Source organism: Hippopotamus amphibius, chromosome 1 (genome assembly GCF_030028045.1).
Source record: "Hippopotamus amphibius kiboko isolate mHipAmp2 chromosome 1, mHipAmp2.hap2, whole genome shotgun sequence".
NCBI lineage: Eukaryota > Metazoa > Chordata > Mammalia > Artiodactyla > Hippopotamidae > Hippopotamus > Hippopotamus amphibius.
The window spans coordinates 152,101,825-152,121,414 of NC_080186.1; the positions used below are offsets into that span (position 1 = coordinate 152,101,825).

The 19,590-nt window shown below is 54.8% G+C and overlaps 1 protein-coding gene across 5 annotated transcripts in view; it reads right to left on the minus strand.

The window, feature by feature from the left end:
* Positions 1-19,590, minus strand: part of TCOF1 (treacle ribosome biogenesis factor 1) — a 37,579-nt gene that overhangs the window by 5,258 nt on the left and 12,731 nt on the right. For 3 of the 5 annotated variants that reach the window (XM_057731033.1, XM_057731007.1, XM_057731024.1), the window contains 13 exons: positions 19,384-19,566; positions 19,000-19,254; positions 18,712-18,909; positions 13,936-14,073; positions 13,552-13,737; positions 13,236-13,424; positions 10,559-10,669; positions 5,675-5,858; positions 4,135-4,238; positions 2,419-2,532; positions 1,844-2,090; positions 1,056-1,141; positions 328-508 (listed from right to left, as the gene is read on the minus strand). In XM_057731033.1, coding sequence (XP_057587016.1) covers positions 328-508; positions 1,056-1,141; positions 1,844-2,090; positions 2,419-2,532; positions 4,135-4,238; positions 5,675-5,858; positions 10,559-10,669; positions 13,236-13,424; positions 13,552-13,737; positions 13,936-14,073; positions 18,712-18,909; positions 19,000-19,254; positions 19,384-19,566 — 2,176 coding nt within the window. The remainder of the gene's footprint in view (positions 1-327; positions 509-1,055; positions 1,142-1,843; positions 2,091-2,418; positions 2,533-4,134; positions 4,239-5,674; positions 5,859-10,558; positions 10,670-13,235; positions 13,425-13,551; positions 13,738-13,935; positions 14,074-18,711; positions 18,910-18,999; positions 19,255-19,383; positions 19,567-19,590) is intronic. The other 2 variants (XM_057731018.1, XM_057731042.1) reach the window with 2 other exon arrangements.

Below are 19,590 nucleotides of genomic sequence, written 5' to 3' on the forward strand. Positions count from 1 at the left end.
GGAACAGCTAGAGAGAGCCCAGACCTACCCTGTAAGTCAAGGTGCAGGTCCTCTAAGGCAGGGCTCACCCTATCAGGTGCACCAGCATCCCACAGGGCTCGATAAGCTGACCTCCAGGCTGCCCTAGACCACAGGAGCCAGACACCCGGGTGTAGGCCCCTGCACTTTGATGAGCACCTCCAGGCCTGATGTAGGGGTACCAGGCCTCACTTTTGGAGGCCCTGCTGGCAGACAAGACCATGTTGGTGGGACCGCTCCTAAGGGAGGAAAAGGGGCTGCCTGCCTTAACTTCTATACCCTGCTGTGTCTTTGTGGCCCTCGACTTACCTCTTTTAGGGGACATGATGCCAGCTGCTTGCTGGGGCTCCAATTCCTGCTTGCCGTCCAAGGCATCTCTGGTGGCCGGAGTAGAGGAAACCGAGGGGTTGGGGTCTGGTTTGGGAGTGGCCTTTGAAGCCTGGGAACTAGCTGGAGTCAGCCCAGGGGTCACATAACCTGAGAGGAGAGACTGAAGAAGCCCAGTGTGAAGAAGCCCAGCAGTGCATGGCCTGCTGTGAGGACACCAGCACAGGGACTCCTGAGGTCGGGCCAGCCCTGCTGGGCGCTGGGCACATCAGCCCTCCATGCATCCCTCCTGCACTATTTTAATTAATACATATTTCAAACAGGCACATTTAGAAAGGAACTTATTACTGATGCAAATGGAAAAGCACTAGCGCTTGCCACACACAGATGATAACCTTAAAAGAAATCCCATCTGTTAAAGAATGTTTTTATATGGGAATCGCCTAAAATCAAGGTAAGAACCCTTTCTAAAGACTCCAGGAGTCTTTTACTCCCGACTTTATGCTGAAATGGGGCCTCAGGGCAGGAACCAGCCTGGCTCCACGCTGACAGGACCCTGCCTAGGGCCCCCGGGAAGAGGAAGGGCCCAGACCCATGATCCAGGGGGTGACCTCAGCCTAAGACTGCATAGCTGGGTAAGAACCTGGCCTGGGGCTCCCACCCCAACCCCCCCCCCCCCCCCAGATTGGCAGTCCCCGCCTTGCGGTTACCTGGGAAGGTGCCACCATTGCATCGTCACTGGACTCTGCTGAGGTCTCCTCCACCAAGGTCTCCCTCCTGGGGGGGGCTGGGCCTACTGGAGAAGTACAGGTATCCTATTTGGCAGCAGTCCCCAACCTTTCTGACACGAGGGACCAGTTTCGTGGAAGACTACGTTTCCACAGACTGGGGCGGGGGGGTGGGGGGATGGTTCAGGTGATGTGAGCGATGGGGCACGATAAGGAGTGGCAGGTGAAGCCTCACTCGCTCACCTGCCGCTCACCGCCTGCGGTGCAGCCGGGTTCCTAACAGGCCACAGACCAGTACTGGTTGGGGACCCCTGCTGTTGGGAGCCCCAGGTACCCCTTGCCAGCTAGACAGGTCAGGGCCCTTCAGGAGGGCCCCGGCATGGCGTGGTCCCTGGGTATGTGCCTCACCCGCCCACCCAAGGCTTCATGTGCTCCCACGGCTCCCTTCCAAGGTCTACAGCTATTCACAGCATTCCGGTGAGACACCTGAATGCCAAAACCTTCTAATTCTCAAGGGAGGCATGGCCCTGGGATTTTGGGACGTCAGTTAGGGGAGCCTGATACCGAACAGCTGGGAGTGGCCAAACGGCCAAGTAAGACAGTCTCTTCTATCATGCGGACAAACTTCGTCATGGGGTGTGCAGCTGGGTAAACTGAGGCCCTGCGTGGGATGCCTAGGCCAACGTCGCAGAACACGTGGAGACACAGAGCAGAGGCCTGAGCCTAGGGATCCACCAGGGCCCCCAGCCTTTCCTTCCCGGGACCCTCACCTGGCCTGTGGGCCGATGGGGCCCCCCGGGGCCCCCCAGCATCGTCTTCGCTCCCTGAAGAGCTGCCGCTGCTGTCCTCACTGTCATCTGAGGTCCCAGAGGCCTTGGCCTTGGGGTGTCCTGAAGGAGAGGCTGTGGCCCGCTGGGCTGCAGGAACCTCAGGTTTTCTGAGCTTGTTGGTCCTTTTGGCCTGTGCAGAGGTGCTCTGGGAACTCATTGCAGGGAGTGTTCCCAGAGCACTGTCAGTCTAATTTGGTGAAAGGAGAAAGAGTGAAAGGAAAAATTAGGGGACATAAGATCTGGTGCTTACTGAACACCTCACTTAAGGGCCAGACAGTGATAGCTGCTTCGCACACACGTCTCATTTAGTCCCCCCACAACTCTCTAAGACGGGCAGCAGAAGCCCGAGGAGGGGGTTAGAGGTGGGGGGTGTACGTGCATGTGCTACGATCATGCGGCAGCTCCGTGCTGGCACTGGGACTCAGGCCCCTGCCTGGGCCCTGCCTTAGACCCTCTGTGGTCTCTGACGACTGTCCCCTCCGGGGTGGGGGCTGGCCCTCGGCTCCCCAGCTCACCCCACTTGAAGACAGGGTCCTGGCAGCAGGAGGCTGGGCCTCACTGGCTTTCTGGGCAAGGACCTTCAGGGCAGCCTGGGTCAGCGGGAGGTGAGCGGGGTTCCTCTTTGTGACCTGTGGACAGCCAAGGGCAGCCCTGAGACTCCCAGGTTCTCAGGATGCCAACCATGCCACGCCCTGGTCAGATCCTGTCTGGCTGGGGTGGGAGGGGACCTGCAGCTGCAAGAGGAACCTGGAGCTGCAGTGGAGGACTGAAGGGCAGTCAAAGGGGCAATGCCACCAGCTGGGCAGAAAATGGTGCCAGGCTTCAGGTTATGAGCGAATCGTATCATTCTCAGAGGTCCAAAGACAGCTCCCAGTCCAGGGGGGGAAGCAGCTCGGGCCCCACGGGAGCCCCACCACTCCGTCTGAGTCTCTAGCCTGGGGGCTGCAACAGCCTCCTCAGCGGTCTCCCTCGTGACGCTCGGCTTCCCACCCCTGCCAGCAGCCAAGGAGAGAGAACGAATGAGAAATGCACGCGGCCCCTTGCTGAAACCTCCAGGTCCCCTGCGGCCCTCACCAGGGGCTGACAGGCCTGGCCCCTCTGCCACCCCACCTTCTTCCAGCTCTCGCACCCCCAAGTGCTTCCGCAGAGGTCCCAGCACCCGGTCTCCCTGCCTGGCGGGCTCCCCAGCTCACCCAGGCCTGGCTGCTTCTCTGGCCTCAGTGTCATCTCCTCTGGAGGCCACCCCAATCCGTCTTTTCTAAAGCAGGGGTTCCCACTGCTCCCTAGTCTGTACTGTTTCCTTCAAAGCACCCACCAGTTGGTGAGTATTTTAACGTTTGGTCTCCTTGTTTAATGGCTGTCCCCCGCCTTGGGAACGCCACGAGGGCAGGGACCCTCCTTGTCTTCTCCCTGCTGTGTCCTCAGTGCCCCGCGCGGACAGATGCTCAGCGCCAACCACTGGCGGAACGGCCAAACGGATGCAGGTTGTTGGGTGCAGTGACCGCAACCCAGCCACCCACTCAGCACCCATGCTCCCAGGAAGCTCTTTTTGAGCCGTAGCTCATGAAGAGCCCCTCTCAGTGGAGGTGCCCAAGTCCTGCTGCCGCCTCCCCAGCTCTCCCTTCTGCCTCAGAAAAACGGGACGGGTGCAAGGGGTCAGGGAAACAAACTGCTATGGCCCCGAGAGCAATGGACTGGGAGCCAGGAGCCCCGAATTCTGACCCTGCCTCATCCTGGACACGTCTCAACCCTCTTGCTGAGGGCATGGTGTTCAGTTTCATTGTTTGAACAATGAGCCGTTAACTCTCCCCAGCCCGGTTTTTAGGTTCCAGCAAGGACCAGATAAATAAAAATGCACTGAAAACAGTGAAGCCTGGCAAGCATGCAAATGGTCACTACGATGAACACTCACAAAGGGGAACCTCTGTTCACAGCAAACCGGGAGAGAAAACAAACCAACGGCCTGACATTGTTGGAAAAGTGGCCGCGGGACTCAGGGAGCAGCGCTGGCTCTGGCCGGGCGCCACGAGCCAGATGACGCTTCCTGACCACGCCAGGGTAATTCGGGAGCACGGATCAGGGCTATGGCCCGGCCAGGAAAGGCTCTGGCTTCGAAGGGGTGGGGGAGAGCAACTGCGGTGCCACCCGGTAGCCCCGGGGGGAAGTGGGGGCAGAGGACGGAGCCCCTCAGCCCCGCTGGCCCACACAGACCCCCCTGGCCCGCCAGGTACCTGAGGGGCTGGCGCCTCCTGTTTCTTGCCTTCAGACACCCGACTGGCGTCCTCACTGCTGCGGGCCCCCACCACGCTGGCTCTGAGGGCGGCCCTTGGTTGGCCTGAGATGCAGGAGGAGGGGGCGTGTCAGGGCGCAGGAGCCCCAGGGCCTCCCCCGCGCGGCAACACCCCATCCCTCGGCCCATCCCGCAGACCTGGCGCGGTGTCCACGGCCTGTGTGATAGAAGCCTGTCTAATCCCCATCGCGAGCCTTTCAGGCGGGGGTCGCGACCGCCTCCACGTTACAGGGGGATGACACGGCTGCTGCGGCCGTCACCCCAGGCCTCCTCCTCGGCCCCTCCCCACCTTCGGTCCCCCTCGCTGGCCAGGCTGCTCCACCTGAGCCATAGGCAGGGCACCAGGGCACTGGAGCCAACACGCCTCTCCACGCACTTACAACCGTCTCTCTTGAGAACAGCTGTGGTCACGTGCAGAGGCTCAGTTCCACACGCTCACCACAGCGCTGTTTAGAACAGCCGGACACCCCAGACGAAACCCTCAGCTTCCTCCAACACTGCACGGGCTACGTCAACTGCGGGATCCCCACCCCAGTGCCCACTCTGTAGCCAGCAGGGATCACGCTGTAAATATGTAACGCCACAACATATCAAGTAAAGCTTACTGAGCATGTGTACAGTACAGCCTCACTAAAAACACACAGTGTTATCTTAGGTTTTTGTAAAGTGAATAGTTGTAAAAAATGTTAGCAGTAATTACTCTGGACAGTGGGATTACAAGTGAGGTTTTTTCTTTTGTGCCAATCAGCATGTCTTAATTAGCCTACCAAGGTCAGGTATTAATACCTTCATTAAAAAGTGTTCTAGTAATAATAATAGTAATTGACCATTTTCTTGCTATCACTGTTAGAATCACAGATTGTCAAAGGTCAAAAAAATCCCATATCTGGTCCTGTCTCCAGGAATCCTTCCCTACATGTCTCTATTTAGGATTACCTCACCCCTTTACATGCCACCAGGAACGGGAGGCTCACTACCTCACAGCCCTCTCCATGTTTAGACAGTCAATTGTTACGAAGCTCTTCCTTATACTACAAACTGGTCCCGGCAGCTTCTAGCCTCTGGTCTGGGTTCTAGCTTTAGAGCCAGCACAGAGAAGCCCCAGCAGCTATTTCTCCTGAGCCAGTCCCTCACTGGGATGAACCAACACGGGGCCCGGAGACCTTGCCCTAAGCCCCTCCAGACCAACAACAAGTTGCTGTGACTCAGCCAATGTCTCCTCCCTTTTGGGCCTCAATGGATGTGTGTGTGTGTGTGTGTGTGTGTGTGTGTGTGTGGAGGGGGTGGGGTGGGGATGGGGGGGTGGGGTTGTGGTGGTGGTGGTGGTGGGGTGGGGTGGGGATGTGTGTGTGTGTGTGTGTGTGTGTGTGGAGGGGGTGGGGTGGGGTAGAGATGGGGTGGTGGTGGTGGTGGGGGTGTGTGTGTGTGTGTCTGGTAGCTGCAGCAGGGGAGTCGGCCCTGCATAGCAGGCCTGTGCTCACCAGGAGTCAAGCACTGCGTGGCGGGGATCACGTCCTCATCCTCACTCTCAGAGGAGCTCCTGGCCGTGCTCTCCGAGGCCTGGGCCTTCCTCGGGGCGCCTGTAGCCTGGGCTTGGGCGGGGGTAGCAGCTGGGCCAGCTGGACTACGATTAGGGTCGACAAAAATCAGAGGGGTTTTAATCACCTTGAAAAACAAAAACAAAACACACCCCCCCAGTGATTAAAGGCTTGGCCAGGGGAAGGGGAAGGTGGGTAAGGGAGGGTTTTATAAGGCAAGGGGTTCAGAGAGCTCGGGGTGGCTGGGCAGTCAGAGGCCATTCCAGCTGCCCAGGGCACTCCCAGCTCACTCCCAGCCCATACCCGCTAAGACCCCGCACAGCACCTCACAGCTCACAGGAGCCCAAGGGACCCTCACATGAACCCCTGAGGTCAGCAGCATTAGCTCCATCATACAGATGGGAAAACCACAAGTCCAGAGAGGTGAGGAGAGTTGCCCAAGGTCACACAGCCTAGCTGAAGCAGAGTCAGGGCCAGAATGTGCAATTCAGCTTCCTTCTTCTGGCTGACTTCAGAGACAGACGCCTGCTACGTGGGGCACTCTGAGCACCGCCCTCCTCAGCTGCCTGGTGGTAATACACGACTCGTCCGAGGAGTGGCCTACAATCTAGCTGCCCCCTGGCCCAAGAGTCTGAAGCCGCCTCCTTAGGGGGCGGCCAGGGTGCAGCAACCCAACTACACCGGCCGCGTATCTTCAACAAATAAACTGCGCAGGGAAAATCAACAGACTAAGACCGAAGGGACCCAACAGAGTGTGTGGCTCTTATATGGACTCCTATTTGACCACACCAGATATAGAACACATTATTCATGAGACAACTGGGGAAATGGGCATGCTGACTAGGTGGGTCAACTTTTCAGTGACTGTGCTTTAAAAACAAAAGGAGGGAATCCGTGGTATTGGGGCAGTGAGTCGAAGTTCTGGGTGAAACACGGCCGGTCACAAGTTCAGAACTACCGACGGAACCTGGGGGCTCTGTACACTGTTCTATCTTTGCGTATGCTTTGCATTTTCCAGTAAGACATTGAAAGAAAGAGAAAGAAAGCAGCGTCCCCTGGTATTCTGCAGACATCTGGGAACCACAGCTCCAGTGAATATGCCCACTGCACAGGAGGGCACCCAGGGAGCCTACTCTCCATTCCCCAAAGGTCAGGTCTGGTCTGAGTTCTGCCCCTACCACCACCCCCATAGGGAGACGGAGGGCAGCAGGAGGGAGCCGCTCATGGCCGTGGTCTGGGACCCAGATCCGTCTCACACCACCCTGCCCACCTCCCGAGCCTGACTCCACATCCTCCCAGGGTGCTGCGGGAGAGGAAAAGTGCAAAGGAAAGCAGAAAGGGGCCCGCCCGAGGGGGAAGCTCTGCTGGGCTTGGGCCCTTCCTACCCCTGCCAAACAGCCTCCCCCACAGCTGCTCTGATCTGCCACTTCCAGAGCCTTCCCTCCCACGTGATGAAAGAGAGAAGGATGGAAAGTGGGAGAAGGCTTACAGTGGAGGGAGGGGGATCTATATATATGTGAGAAGACAGAGGAACAGATTGTCGGGGACGAAGAGAGGCAACGAACCCACTAAGGCAAACAATAGCGTCTGGGATGTTAAAAGCAGCTCTGCAGCAGAAGCCTCCTCCCTGTTCTACCTGCCCACGCCACCCCCAACCCCCTGGCCTGGGGGTAGGGCACAAGGGGGACCATGGCTGAGACCTGGACTGGAGAGGAGGGTTCAGACGGTGGGCTGCTCTGCCCAGGGGTATGCGGGATGCACTTCTGATCCCACCTCTGCCACGACCTCACTGTGTGGCCCAGCCCCTGAGCTTTGCAGGCCTCAGTTAGTAACCCCAGCCTGGGCTCACTCACCGGAGGGCCTCTGGTCTGCTTTGGAAGCCGCAAAGCACAGTACACACAGGGGTGACAAGTGCCTTCTTTCTGGGGTAGGTCAGAAAACATCCACTACAAATGGAAGCAGCCTGAGCGTCTGGCTGGAGGCCCCCTGTAGGCACTGGGCAGTGAGGGCCCAGAGGGAATGCAGGAGCTCTCTTCCTCCTACAGGATCTGATGCCTGTAGGACCAAGCCCAGGGGCCTTCGAGAAGTCACAGCTGAACGTATTACAAGAGTGCCCTCGTTCCAGTCTGGCGCAGAGTGGGGGTGGGGGCCAGGCTGGCCCAGGCTGCTGACCCCGGGGACAAGGGACACAGCTATGGAGGTACCTGAGCTCTGGACGGCAGCGCTTCTCCAAAGCCTCTGCCGGAACTGCCCGGCAGTTTCTGGCAGTTAGCAGAGCCTGGGCCAGCCTCACTCCAGGGAGCTGAGAAATCCTATCCCCAGCAACATGGCCTGAAGCCGCCATAGCTCACCAGCCTCCACGCTGTCTCACCCCAGAGGCTGAGAAGGCTGAGGCTCAGAGAGGGCAAGCAGCCCCATCCAGGGTGACCAGCAAACTGGTGTCAGAGCCAGGGCTGGAAGCTAGTCCTCCAGGCACTAGACAGGAACTCCTTCCAGGACCATCCATGCTAGGGCTCTGATTTAACACCCTAATTTAGTTTCTTTTTTTAATTTATTTATTTTATTGGCTGTGTTGGGTCTTTTTTGCTGTGCGCGGGCTTTCTTTTTAGTTGCGGTGAGTGGGGGCTACTCTTCGTTGTGGTGCGTGGTGCACGGGCTCTTCATTGCCGTGGCTTCTCTTGTTGCGGAACATGGGCTCTAGGCGCTTGGGCTTCAGTAGTTGCAGCACATGGCCTCAATAGTTGTGGCTCACAGGCTCTAAAGCGCAGGCTCAACAGTTGTGGCGCACAGGCTTAGTTGCTCCGCGGCATGTGGGATCTTCCTGGAGCAGGGATCGAACCCGTGTCCCCTGCATTGGCAGGCAGATTCTCAACCACTGCGCCACCTAGGAAGCCCTCTAATTTAGTTTCTTATAGCTCCCCACTTTTTCTCTGGCTCAACCTGGAACTCTGAAGGCAGGGTCTTGTCTTTTTAATTTGGTACCTACCCAGGCCCCAGCACCCACCCTGACCTGGGGTTAATGCCAGCACAACGGGGCTGAGCCACGGAGCACCCCCTGAGGTGTCTCTCAGAGCAAGGGGGCGGGCCCCATCCCCTGCAGAGGGGGAGACGGAGGCACAGTGAGGGGCCTGAGAAGGGAGCCACATCCCCTCTCTCCCTCCCAGCCTGGGGCTCTGCCTACCACCCTGGGATCAATCGCTCTCTCGCACTGATGGGCTAATAATAAAAACGCTGAAACTCATCAATAGAGAAACGCTTGATAAATGCATAATAACGATAATAATCACAATTAGTGAGCTGGGGATTAAGGAGCTAAAAACCCCCCAGTTAGCAGGAGGTTGCCGCTCCCCCGGGCTGTGCTCTCTGCCCTGAACCCCCCCGGGGAATGCACAAAGTGCTGACTTTTTTCTCTGTGCTTTTTTAAGAGGGACTCCAGGATCTTGAGGACTAACGTACCAATTAAATGGTTCAGTTTAAGCACGCTGTTCATTTTAATTGTGTTAGTCCACCCCCGCAGAGAAGGGCGAAGCAGCCCCTCCCTCCCAGCGGTAGATCCCGCTCAGAGAAGGAGGCAGCCTCTGAAAGGCTCCACAGAGCGCCAGAGGGCAGGGCCCGAGCCCTGCTTTCTTCCTGCCATGGAGAGGGCAGCGCTGAGGCAGCGCCCGGAACCGGACAGCCTGGGTTCAAACACCAGGCCTGTCCCCTTGTTACAGCCATGTGACGCCGGGGCAGCTCACCCAACTTCTCTGGGACTCATTCCTGCCTCCTCAAAATGGGAGTAAAAGCACCTATCCACAACCCCAGGGCTGCTGTGGGGACGGAAGGGAATAAGGACAGTCTGGGGCTAGCACAGTCCTCGGCACTCAGGAAGTGACCGTGGTAGATGGAGCTGCCCATCGTCCTGTGTCTGACCTAGGCTAGGAAGGAAAGGCAGGGAGCACCCTCACACGGGGGGTGTGCACATGGCATCTGCCTCTGCTGATGGACTGATCCGCACGTGGTATGATAGCTAAGGGGAGCTGGTTAAAGAGGCTGGTCTCGGGGCTGCAGACTCTAGTATCTTTGAAGGGCCTGGCAGAAGCGTCTAGGAGCTTGGGGCTAGAGGAGGACAAAGGGCAGTGCCGGCTGCGGGAAAGGCCCGGGCTTCACACAGAAGCTTAGACGGGTGAATGTGGACCTCTGGAGCTGGGGAGACAAGGTGCGCTCGGTCCTGCCCTCAGGGGGAGAGTCAGGGGAGGACGGCCAGCAGTGTGTGAGGAGGGGCTGCCGGCGCGTGAGCAAGGTCTGGGGCCAGGCCCACGAGATGCTGACAGGCCTGGCACTAAGTCTCCCAGTTCCCAACAGGACGCAGGCGTACTCAGGGAGCCAGGGGCCAGCGTCTGCCCCTTCCTAGGCTTCTTATGGCTCAAAAGAATTTGGGGAAATCACTTCAAGTTGTTGGGCTGTGATTCCCGACGCACCACCCGCTGCCCTCCCGCAGTAACAGGCCCTCCCTGTCAGGCAGCAAGCTGTGTCCCTGCGCCAGCGTGCAGAGCCGGGGGGCAGGACCGTCCCCCTGCCTGTCCACAGCTGAAACGGCTGGGCCTCAGCATGGTTAAGGTGCGCCTGGGCCTCGCCGCTGGTGGGTGGGGGAGCCGGCTCTGACCCCACCCCGTCTGGCTCTGCCGCCTGCCTCCCGGGGTTATTACGAAGGTGAGTGTGTTAAAATAGAGGGAAGAACTCAGGCAACTGGGAAGTGCTATTTCAGTGGGGCAGACCTGCCCCCACGCCCGGGCCCACCCGCCCAGCTCTGAGCCCGAGTGTCCTCAGGGACAAAGCTCGGCCTACCTGGCTCGCCGGCAGCTCCTCGTCACTGCTGGTTGACGACCCCTCTGCCTTCTTCTCCGGGGGTGCCGGGGCCAGGGCCTTGCTTCTGGCAGTTTTGGAGTTACCCTCCTTCTGACGGGACAAGCACATGGTGGGCGAGGGGGTGTTCGTTAGCCGAGGGGAAGCACAACCGAGGGGCCAAGGGTGGCGAAACCACGGCCAGCGAGCAACGACCCTCGCTCTCCGGGGAAGACAGCATGACCCCCCGACACACACACGGTGCGGGGACAGCTGCTGGCCCGGCATGCCCCACAGTCACTGGGCACACAGGCCTCCACTCTGCCTATCTTCCCTCCAGAACTGACTCTCAACATGAAAGCAATGTGTGATCCGGACACCACTGAAACCTGAGGGCCGGCGCGCTGCTGGCCAGGCGTCCTGAACAAGAGGGGACAGTAGCCCGGCACAAGGTGGCAGGGGTGAGCCAGTGGCCCCAGCACAGCTCACATCTGACTGCCACACCCCCAGCTAAAAGCAGGAGCCAGCTGAGTGTTCCAATCCGCTGTTACCCTCTCCCGCCGGGCCAGGCATACATGAGGGGGGCTGGCTGGCTACAGCAGTCGGGAGCCGGAGGAGCACTCAGAGAGCAGCGATTACTCAGCAGGGCACTGGTGGTGACCCGCTCAGGGGAGCCCAGGCTAGGGCAGAGGGCAGCTCTGTGCCTCCTCACGGGTGTGAAGGGCCCACGTTCACTACTCAGAAAAGCAGGACCATGTTGCTGGAGCCTCCGAATTCTTAAGAAAAGTTCGAAGATCCTGATTTGTGTATTTCCCAATTTTTAAATGGGTCAGCTAACAATGCACACTGCAACAGCCATGCCCCTGTGTCTTCCCGGCTAACAGAACCCTGACTCTGTTCTGGTGGCCCCCACCACAGGCTCTGGAGAGGGTGGCTCCTTCTCCCAGCCAATCATGGGAACTACAGAACCCTCATCAGTGAGTGGCTTCTTTGGGCAGTGGCAGGGGGCGGGTAGAGCACATGCCTTAGATCTGGTCAAGGAGACAAGAGGAGGGGAAGTCAACTGGGGGCCTCCCTAGCTCTTTAGGAGATGCTGCAGCCCTGCGGTGACAATGAGGCTATGAGGCATGGAGATGGAAGAAATCTAAGTCACCAATGATGCTTAGCTGGACAGATGGCGCTGAGCTGAAGGAACCACCTTTACAGAGGCCTTTCCCTGAAACTTTGTGTGGATATCCAATCCCCTTACCATCTAAGCTCTTGTGAAGTCGCTCTTGTTTTCTCCTGCAGATTAGGATGTCCTGACTGATACAACAACCTGTTTAAAACTATAAAAAGCATCGCAGTCCAAAACATGGCTGGGACCCCTGTGTCTTAGTCTGGCATTTAGGCCCCCACACATGTTACTGGTAACAAGCAACTAGAAGTGACTGTTGCCTACAGGACAGCTGGCCTTTGCTGACCCCACCTGACTTCACATCCCCTCCCCTTTCTACCACCCCCTCCCTAACCTGGAGTGCCTGTCTCTACTTTTGTGTCTAGGGAACCCCAGGTCTTCTTCCAAGCTCCTCAATCATCTCTTTTGGCTTCTCACACACTTGTTTTCCCAGCTCCATCAGACAGAGCACTACCAGCACATTCTCCAATAATCCAGTCACCTTGTCTTGCCATACAGACTAACCTCCTTGAGGGCAGGGCCAACATCCTTCATCCCTTTATCTCTATCAACGAGACAGCGTGTTCAGTAGTTGGTCTGATGCACTGAAGGCAGAGAGACTCGTACTAGGAGCACTTAGCACTGCTTGGTGCTTGTTTACTCATGAAGAAAACAGAAATCTAGGAGGGGCTGGAGCTCAGCCTGGCGCAGGGATTTCCAGCTTCCCGTAAGAAATGGAAGATCTGGCCACACGAAGGGTACACTTCCACCAGGTCACAACTGGCTGGAGCTGACAGGGACCATCCTTCTAGACGAGACAAGGGCTCTCCAGCTTGCCCTGGTTGCCACCACTGCCTATTGTCCCTCTTGACACCGAGGCTCCATGTCAGTTGCCATCTATCACCTCCACCAGGCCTGCACCCATCATTTCCATCACGTCTGAGCCCTGTGAGTCCTGGAGTTTGTCACCCCAAACTACTTCTGTGCAAGCAGAGAGAGGGAAAATCGTCTAGATAAAAGTCGGTTCTTCATTCCTTCTCTCTCCCCACTCCCCAGGCTTCACCCTAAAGCTAGAAGAGCTCTCCATGAGAGACACACGTGCCTGTAGGAGGCCCCAGGCCCAGGTGAGGGATGTGACTTCGTTCAGCGCTCCAGGGCCTCAAGGCGCCTGCATCACAGTCCAAGCCTCCTCATGGCTCTCTGTGACACCTCTAGGGGCTTGGCGGGGATTGCTGGCCTAGCCTTCCATGGGGCTGGTGCGCCTGCGTGTGCTGTGGAGGCCTTGGTAGATGTGCGAGTGCCTAGCACACCTTTCATCAGGGAGGCCTTGGTTGGCGGGTGAGGTTTACAGCAGGTTTCACCTAGGGATACATGGGGGACAGCAGCTGGGGGAAAGGATCCTGGAGTCAGAGCCTTAATCTGGCCTTTCTCCTTCACCTGGCCCTGGACCCAAGTTCTGATGCAGGAGTAGGTGGCGGTGGCTTGGAGGCCTGGCACGGTAGCTGCTTCCTCATGAGGCCTCACCTGGGCTGGTGGCACAGCTGCCGACATCTCCCTGTCACTGTCCAACTCCTCCTCGCTGCTGCTCTCCGAGTCCTCCTCCTGCTTCCTGGCCTGGACGGCTGGGGGTCCTGCCTTCCCAGGGGGTGCTGGGGACGCCTTGGTGGGGGCTGAGGCAGTTCTGACCTGGGGGGTCTTCCCTGAGGACTTCGCCTGGAGTGAGAGAAATGGAATCAGGGAAGGGAAGCGGGAGATGGATGGGGCACGTGTAGCTGTGCTGTAGGTGGCTCCTGGAACAGAGGGGAAGCACAGGGCTGCTCTCGGTCCTCCTGGGCCTCACCTGAGCGGGCGCCTCCTCCTCACTGTCCGACTCCTCCTCACTGCTCTCCGAGTCCTCCTGCGGGCCCCTGACCGGCCCCGGCAGGGCCTGGGCTGCTGCAGCCACTGCCTTCCCCACAGCCAGCACAGATGCCTGGCCTCTCCCAGAGACAGCACTGCTCTTCGGGGCTCTCGCTGGTGGCTTTGCCTGAATCGTGAGGAGGGAACAGTATTGGGGAAGGAAAAGGAAAGCATGGTTCCCTTTAGGTGATGCCCCACACATGGCACGGCTGTGGGGAGGTTACTCCCGCCTGCGCAGGACCCTTGTCCAGGCTGGGGCCACTGCTCTGCTTGCTTCTCCTCTCCATCCCACCCTGGCACCTCTTTTGGCTCTGGTCCTACTTGCCTTGGCCAGGGACCCTGGTTTGGCTTGAGCGACTGCAGGGACCCCTTTTCCAGGAGCTGATGCTGCCCCTTTGGCTGAAGCCACTCTGGTGGCAGCTGGGTTGGCTTTGGTCTGAGGGGTTTTCACTGAAGTCTTCACCTGGAAGGGGAAAGGGAATTACGGAAAGGAGGTGAGATGTGATAGAGCAGTTAGCCAAGAACACCAATTCTGGAGTCAGACGCCTGAGTCTGGATTCTGACTCTTTCAGTCGTAGCTGTGTGAACATGGGTAAATCATTTGACCTCACTAGGCTTCCGTTTCCTCCTCTGTAAAATGGGAATAGATAAGGCCCACCCACAGAAAGGGTGAGGATTAAATGGGAGATTCACAGTGTTTAACACAGTGCCTGGCACACAATAAGCACTCAAACTCATTACTGTGAGCACTCTTCTTAGAGTTAGCTAAGCATGAGACTACTAAGAATAAAGGTGTTTTCCAAGCTCCCTTTAAGCTAGGTGGCCATGTGATTAACTTCTGGCTAATGAATGTAAGTCAACCATACATTTGACTTTCTTACACATGTAGAAGACATGTCTTCTTCCTCTCTGCTGCCTGGAATGCTGAGGCAATAGCTGGAGCTCAAGCAGCCATCTTAGTCTATGAGGTGGGAGCCAGGTACTCAGGATGGCAGAACAAAAAAGAAAACCACTGTTGCTTGTAGTTTTCTTCAGCTTAACCTAACCTTAACTGATATCCAAGGAATCCCCTCAAGCTTGTCAGAGTCTCCAGCAAATACAGACCTACAGATACAAGAGCAACAAAGAGCAAAATCCTTGATAAGAGTGTGAAAGGAAGCCCTGCTAATGTGAAATAGGATGAGGAATTTGGCAGCATCTCAAAGTCCCTGTCTCATTCAGAGATGTCATCTGAGCAGAGATATGCCCCACAATCCAGCTTCCCTCATTCACATGAGACCAAGTAAAATTAATAGCCATGAATCGAAGAAAGAAAATTGTCTAAAGCATAGACTATGCATGACTAAGGCTAAGGTGGTAATCAGCACAGAACTCAAGTCATCCAGAGGGGAGTAATGTTGTCTACATAGACTTACAAAAACAAAAGACATCAAGCGTAAGTTGACCTAACAAGTCTTAATAAATTTAAAAGGACTGAAATCATACAAAACATATTCTCCAGCCACAAAAGGATTAAATTAGAAATCAACAACAAAAAGAAATCTGTATAATTCCATATATTTGGAAATTAACCCACTTGTGTGTGTGTATGTGTGTGTGTGTGTGTGGGTGTGGGTGTGGGTGTGCTGTGCAGCATGTGGGATTTTAGTTCCCAGACCAGGAATCAAACCTGAGCCCCCTGCAGTGGAAGTGCAGAGCCTTAACCCCTGGACTGCCAGGGAAGTCCCTTAACCCACTTCTTAATAATACGTGGTTGAAAGAACAAAAATTAAAAATATAACACTTAAAAATTCATGGGGCGAAGCTAATGCAATCCTCAGAGGGAAACTTATACCTTTAAATGTTTAAATTAGGATGAAAAAGCTAAAATAAAAAATCTAAGATTCCACCTTACAAGGCTAGAAAAAGAAAAGCAAATTAAACTCAAAGTAAGGGAAGAAATAATAAAGATCACAGTGGAAATGAGATAGAAAATAGGAAAATAATAGAGGAAAAAAAAAATCAATGAAGCCAAAAGTTGTTCCTTTGAAAAGAATGAAATTGATAAGTCTTTAGCTAAACTGACCAAGAAATACAACAGAAGACACAAATTGCCAAAAATTATGAAAGAAAGCAGGACATCACTATAGACCCTATGGATAGTAAAAGGATTATAGGAGACTATTACCAACAAATTTATGTTAACCAATTAGACAACTGAGATGAAAATGGACAAGTTTCTAGAAAGCCAAAAATTATTAACTGTGCACAAAATTATTAAAAGGTACAAAATATAAACTGATTCAAGAAGAAAAAAATCTGAATACACCAATATCAATTAGAGAAACTGAGTTAGTAACTAAAAATCTTCACCCACACACACACACAAAAGCCCAGGCCCAGATGGCTTTACTGATGAATTCTGTTAAGAAATAATACCAATCCAACAAACTCTCAGAAAACAGAAGAGAGAATACTACCCAACTAATTTTATGAGGCAGCATCACCCAATACCAAAGCCAGGCAAAGATATCACAAGAAAACTACAGACTAACATTCTTTATGAACACAGACACAAAAATCCTTAACAAATGATTTGCAAACCAAATCTGGCAACAAATAAAAAGGAGTATACACTCTGACCAAGATGGATTTATCCCAAGAATGAAAGATTGATTTAATACCCCCAAATCTACTAATACAATACATATTAACAGAACAAAGGGAAAAAAATCACTTCGATAAAGAAAAAGCATTTGATAAAAATCTAATTCCAATTCATGATAAGAACTCTCAACACATTAGAAATAGAAGGAAACTGCCCGACCCAACCAAATCTATGAAAAACCTACACCTAACATCACACTTAACAGTGAAAGACAATGCTTTACCACTACGATTAAAAACAAGACAAGGATGTCTGCTCTCACCACTACTATTCAACATTTTACTGGCAGTTCTAGCCAGTGCAACAAGGCAAGAAAAAGAAATAAAAGCCATCTAGATTAGAAAGGAAAAAGTAAAACTGTCCTTACTTTGCAGACATGATCTGTATACAGAAAATCCTAAGGAATCTACCAAAGTCATCAGAACTGATACACTGATAAAGTGTAACAATGTTACAGGACATAAGAGATCAACATACATCACAAGGTCAGGCCTAGAAGGCACCGGCACCACTTATCTGGTCATTCATCAAACATTGACTCAACATCTCTCTCCTGCCTTTCTCATACAAGGGCTGTCTATGGCATTTAAACTGTGAATCATCTCCTTCCTGAGTTTCTGGCACATCTGGTTTTCCAGAACCCATCCTCTGACTTCATTAATTTGTTTGTTTTGAACCTCGATTTCCTCAGTGGATGGTTTACCTTGAGCTGGCTGGGTGACTCTGAGCAGATCAGAGACTCTGACTCTTTCCTGACCCCAGCAATGCTGAGCAGAGTAGAACCCAGTTAGTGTGCACAGCCCTTTGAGGGTGAGGCCATACAAGTATTACGTCACTTACTCCTCATAATAACCCCACAACATAGGCAGTTATTATGCTCATGCTTCAGATGAAGGCAAGGAAAAGAAGGTGGCCAACAAGACTTCTTTATCAGCCCTGCTTGTTTTAGCAGAGGCTCTCCAGATCTCTTGAAGCTAGGAAAGGCAGTATCTTCTGACAAAGCATCAGGCTATAAGGCTAGGCCCCTAGAGAGGGATTGGCTGCTCTATTTTTCAACCGGAGAGAACACAAGGCCCCAAAGTATGACCATTTCTGTGGCTGGAAACGTTTTGGCCAAGAGGTAGCAGAAGGAAGTGGGAAAGGCAAAGGCTTTGGAGGTAAGGGCTGGTGGGGCTGGAGCCAAACAACTCCTCTAAGGTCCAGCTGCCTCTTCCAGAAGCCAAAGCAAGTGCACACCATCTCATGGTACATGTGGGAGGCTCAAATGGGAAGACAGATATTTAAATCATCGGCACACAAACTTTTAAGGCACTGGCCTGGAATGTGTTGGCAGCTTGGAAAAACAGGACAGGAGCCTATTGAGCTGAGACTCTAGGAAGGCCAAGAATAGTTTAAAATCTCAGTAAAGAAATCAAAGGACCTTGGGTCCCACGAGATAACAGTAAGAACAGGACCAAAAAAACAAACAAAAAACCAAACAAAAAAAAGCACATAGAAATGTGTGCTCTTGTACAGAGACACAAGAAATGACTAATCTGAGTGGTGAGTGAAAAAACGACAATTAAAAATAATAAACGGTGGGTGGGTGAGGGCATGAGTGAGCTATCTTCACTTCTCCCTGCTCTCTCAGGCTGGAAGACAACTCTTGATTTTGCTCCCTCAGGGAGATGGATAACTTGTTATGTTGCAGGCCCCTTGCTGGGTGTGGCAGGTGAGAGCTTATCAAATTCTCAACTCTGTGCAGGTTGACTTCCAAAATACAGAAGAATAAACAGAGGCCCTGATGGATTACATCAACGGCTAGAACATGGAGCTAGGACTTGAACCTAGGCAGCCTGGCTCCAAACCTTCCACCATTTGCCATTCACATGGTCTTCCCTAGTGATCCCACCAGAGGGCTCTGCTTGGGGAAACTCACAGAGCCGGGCACTCTCCCGCCCCCTGGCTTTTGCGCAGGCTGGTTTCTCTGCCTGGAAAACTCCATGTCACCTGGCCAACTCTTTCAGCCCACAGTTTAGATGCCACTTCTTCCAAGCGGTCTTCTCTCCTGGAAACCCCTAGACACCAACACCTGCCATGCTCTGCTAGCCTAGGCACACACTCCATCTCGACCATATCACACCATGCTGAAACAATATGTGTACATGTCCACGCCCCCCATCTAGGCTGGGGTCTCCAAGGGCCAGGGCCAAAGGAGCCCCAGACAGGATGGCACCTGGCAGACGGGTACTCTACAGAGCTTATGTAAAAAGAAATCTCAGTGGGGGCTCAAAAGGCCATGAAGGAGACCCTGGAGCTCTGATGGGCAGAGAAGATAGAGTGGAAAGTGTGGAATGAGGCTCAGGCCGCGCAGGCTTCCACATACCTGGGGCAAGAGCAGCCCAGGTAAGCCCATCCTCAGCCCTGGCCCTGGCCCTGGCGTGGCTGGGACAGGTGGCTCCTTCCAGGTCTCACCTGTGCTGGAGCTGCAGCCGCCTCCTCATTACCCGACTCCTCTTCACTGCTCTCGGAGTCTTCCTGCACCTCAGCTTTGACCTGCGCCACTGCAGGCCCTGCCTTCCTAGGGAGCACCGGGGTGGTCCCCCGCCCCGAGGGCCCCTTGGTGGGTGCTGAGGCAGCTTTCACTGGGAGGCTTTTCCCTACAGACTTCACCTGGAATGAAATGGAAAAGAGGCGTGTCATAGTAGCCAAAGGACCAACGTGGGGGCCAGCCCTGACCCAGCCAAACCAACCGGGCCTCACCTGTCCCACTGCTGTGGCAGGAGCTGTTTCCTCCTCACTCTCCGACTCCTCACTGCTCGAAGAGTCCTCCTCTGGCCTCTGGTTGCCCCTGACCATGGCTGGGGATGCTGTGCAGGTTGGAGAAGTCACCGTTCCTGCTTTCCAGGGGGCTGGTGTGCCTACGTGCACTGGGGGGACCTTGGCAGATGCGGGTGTAGTGGGGGTGCCCTTCCTTGGGGAGGCCTTGGTCTGAGAAGTTTTCACAGATGATTTTGCCTGAGGGGACACAGAAGTCAGAAGCTAGAGAAGGATCTTGGACTCAGAGCCCCCATCTGCTCAGGGCTGGAGCCCCACTGCCATCCTCCCCCACAGCTCCCCGTGGAGCTGACCGACGGGGACAGCTACCTGGGCTGGAGTCTTGGCTGCGGGCGCCTCGTCCTCACTGTCTGACTCCTCCTCGCTGCTCTCCGAGTCTTCCTTGGACGTTTCGGCCTTGACCTGGGTGGCTGCAGGCCCGGCCCTCTGAGGGGGCCCCTTGGTGGGATCTGAGGCAGGTCTGACCTGGAGGACTTTCCCCGAGGACTTTGCCTGCAGGGAGACACACAGGCTCAG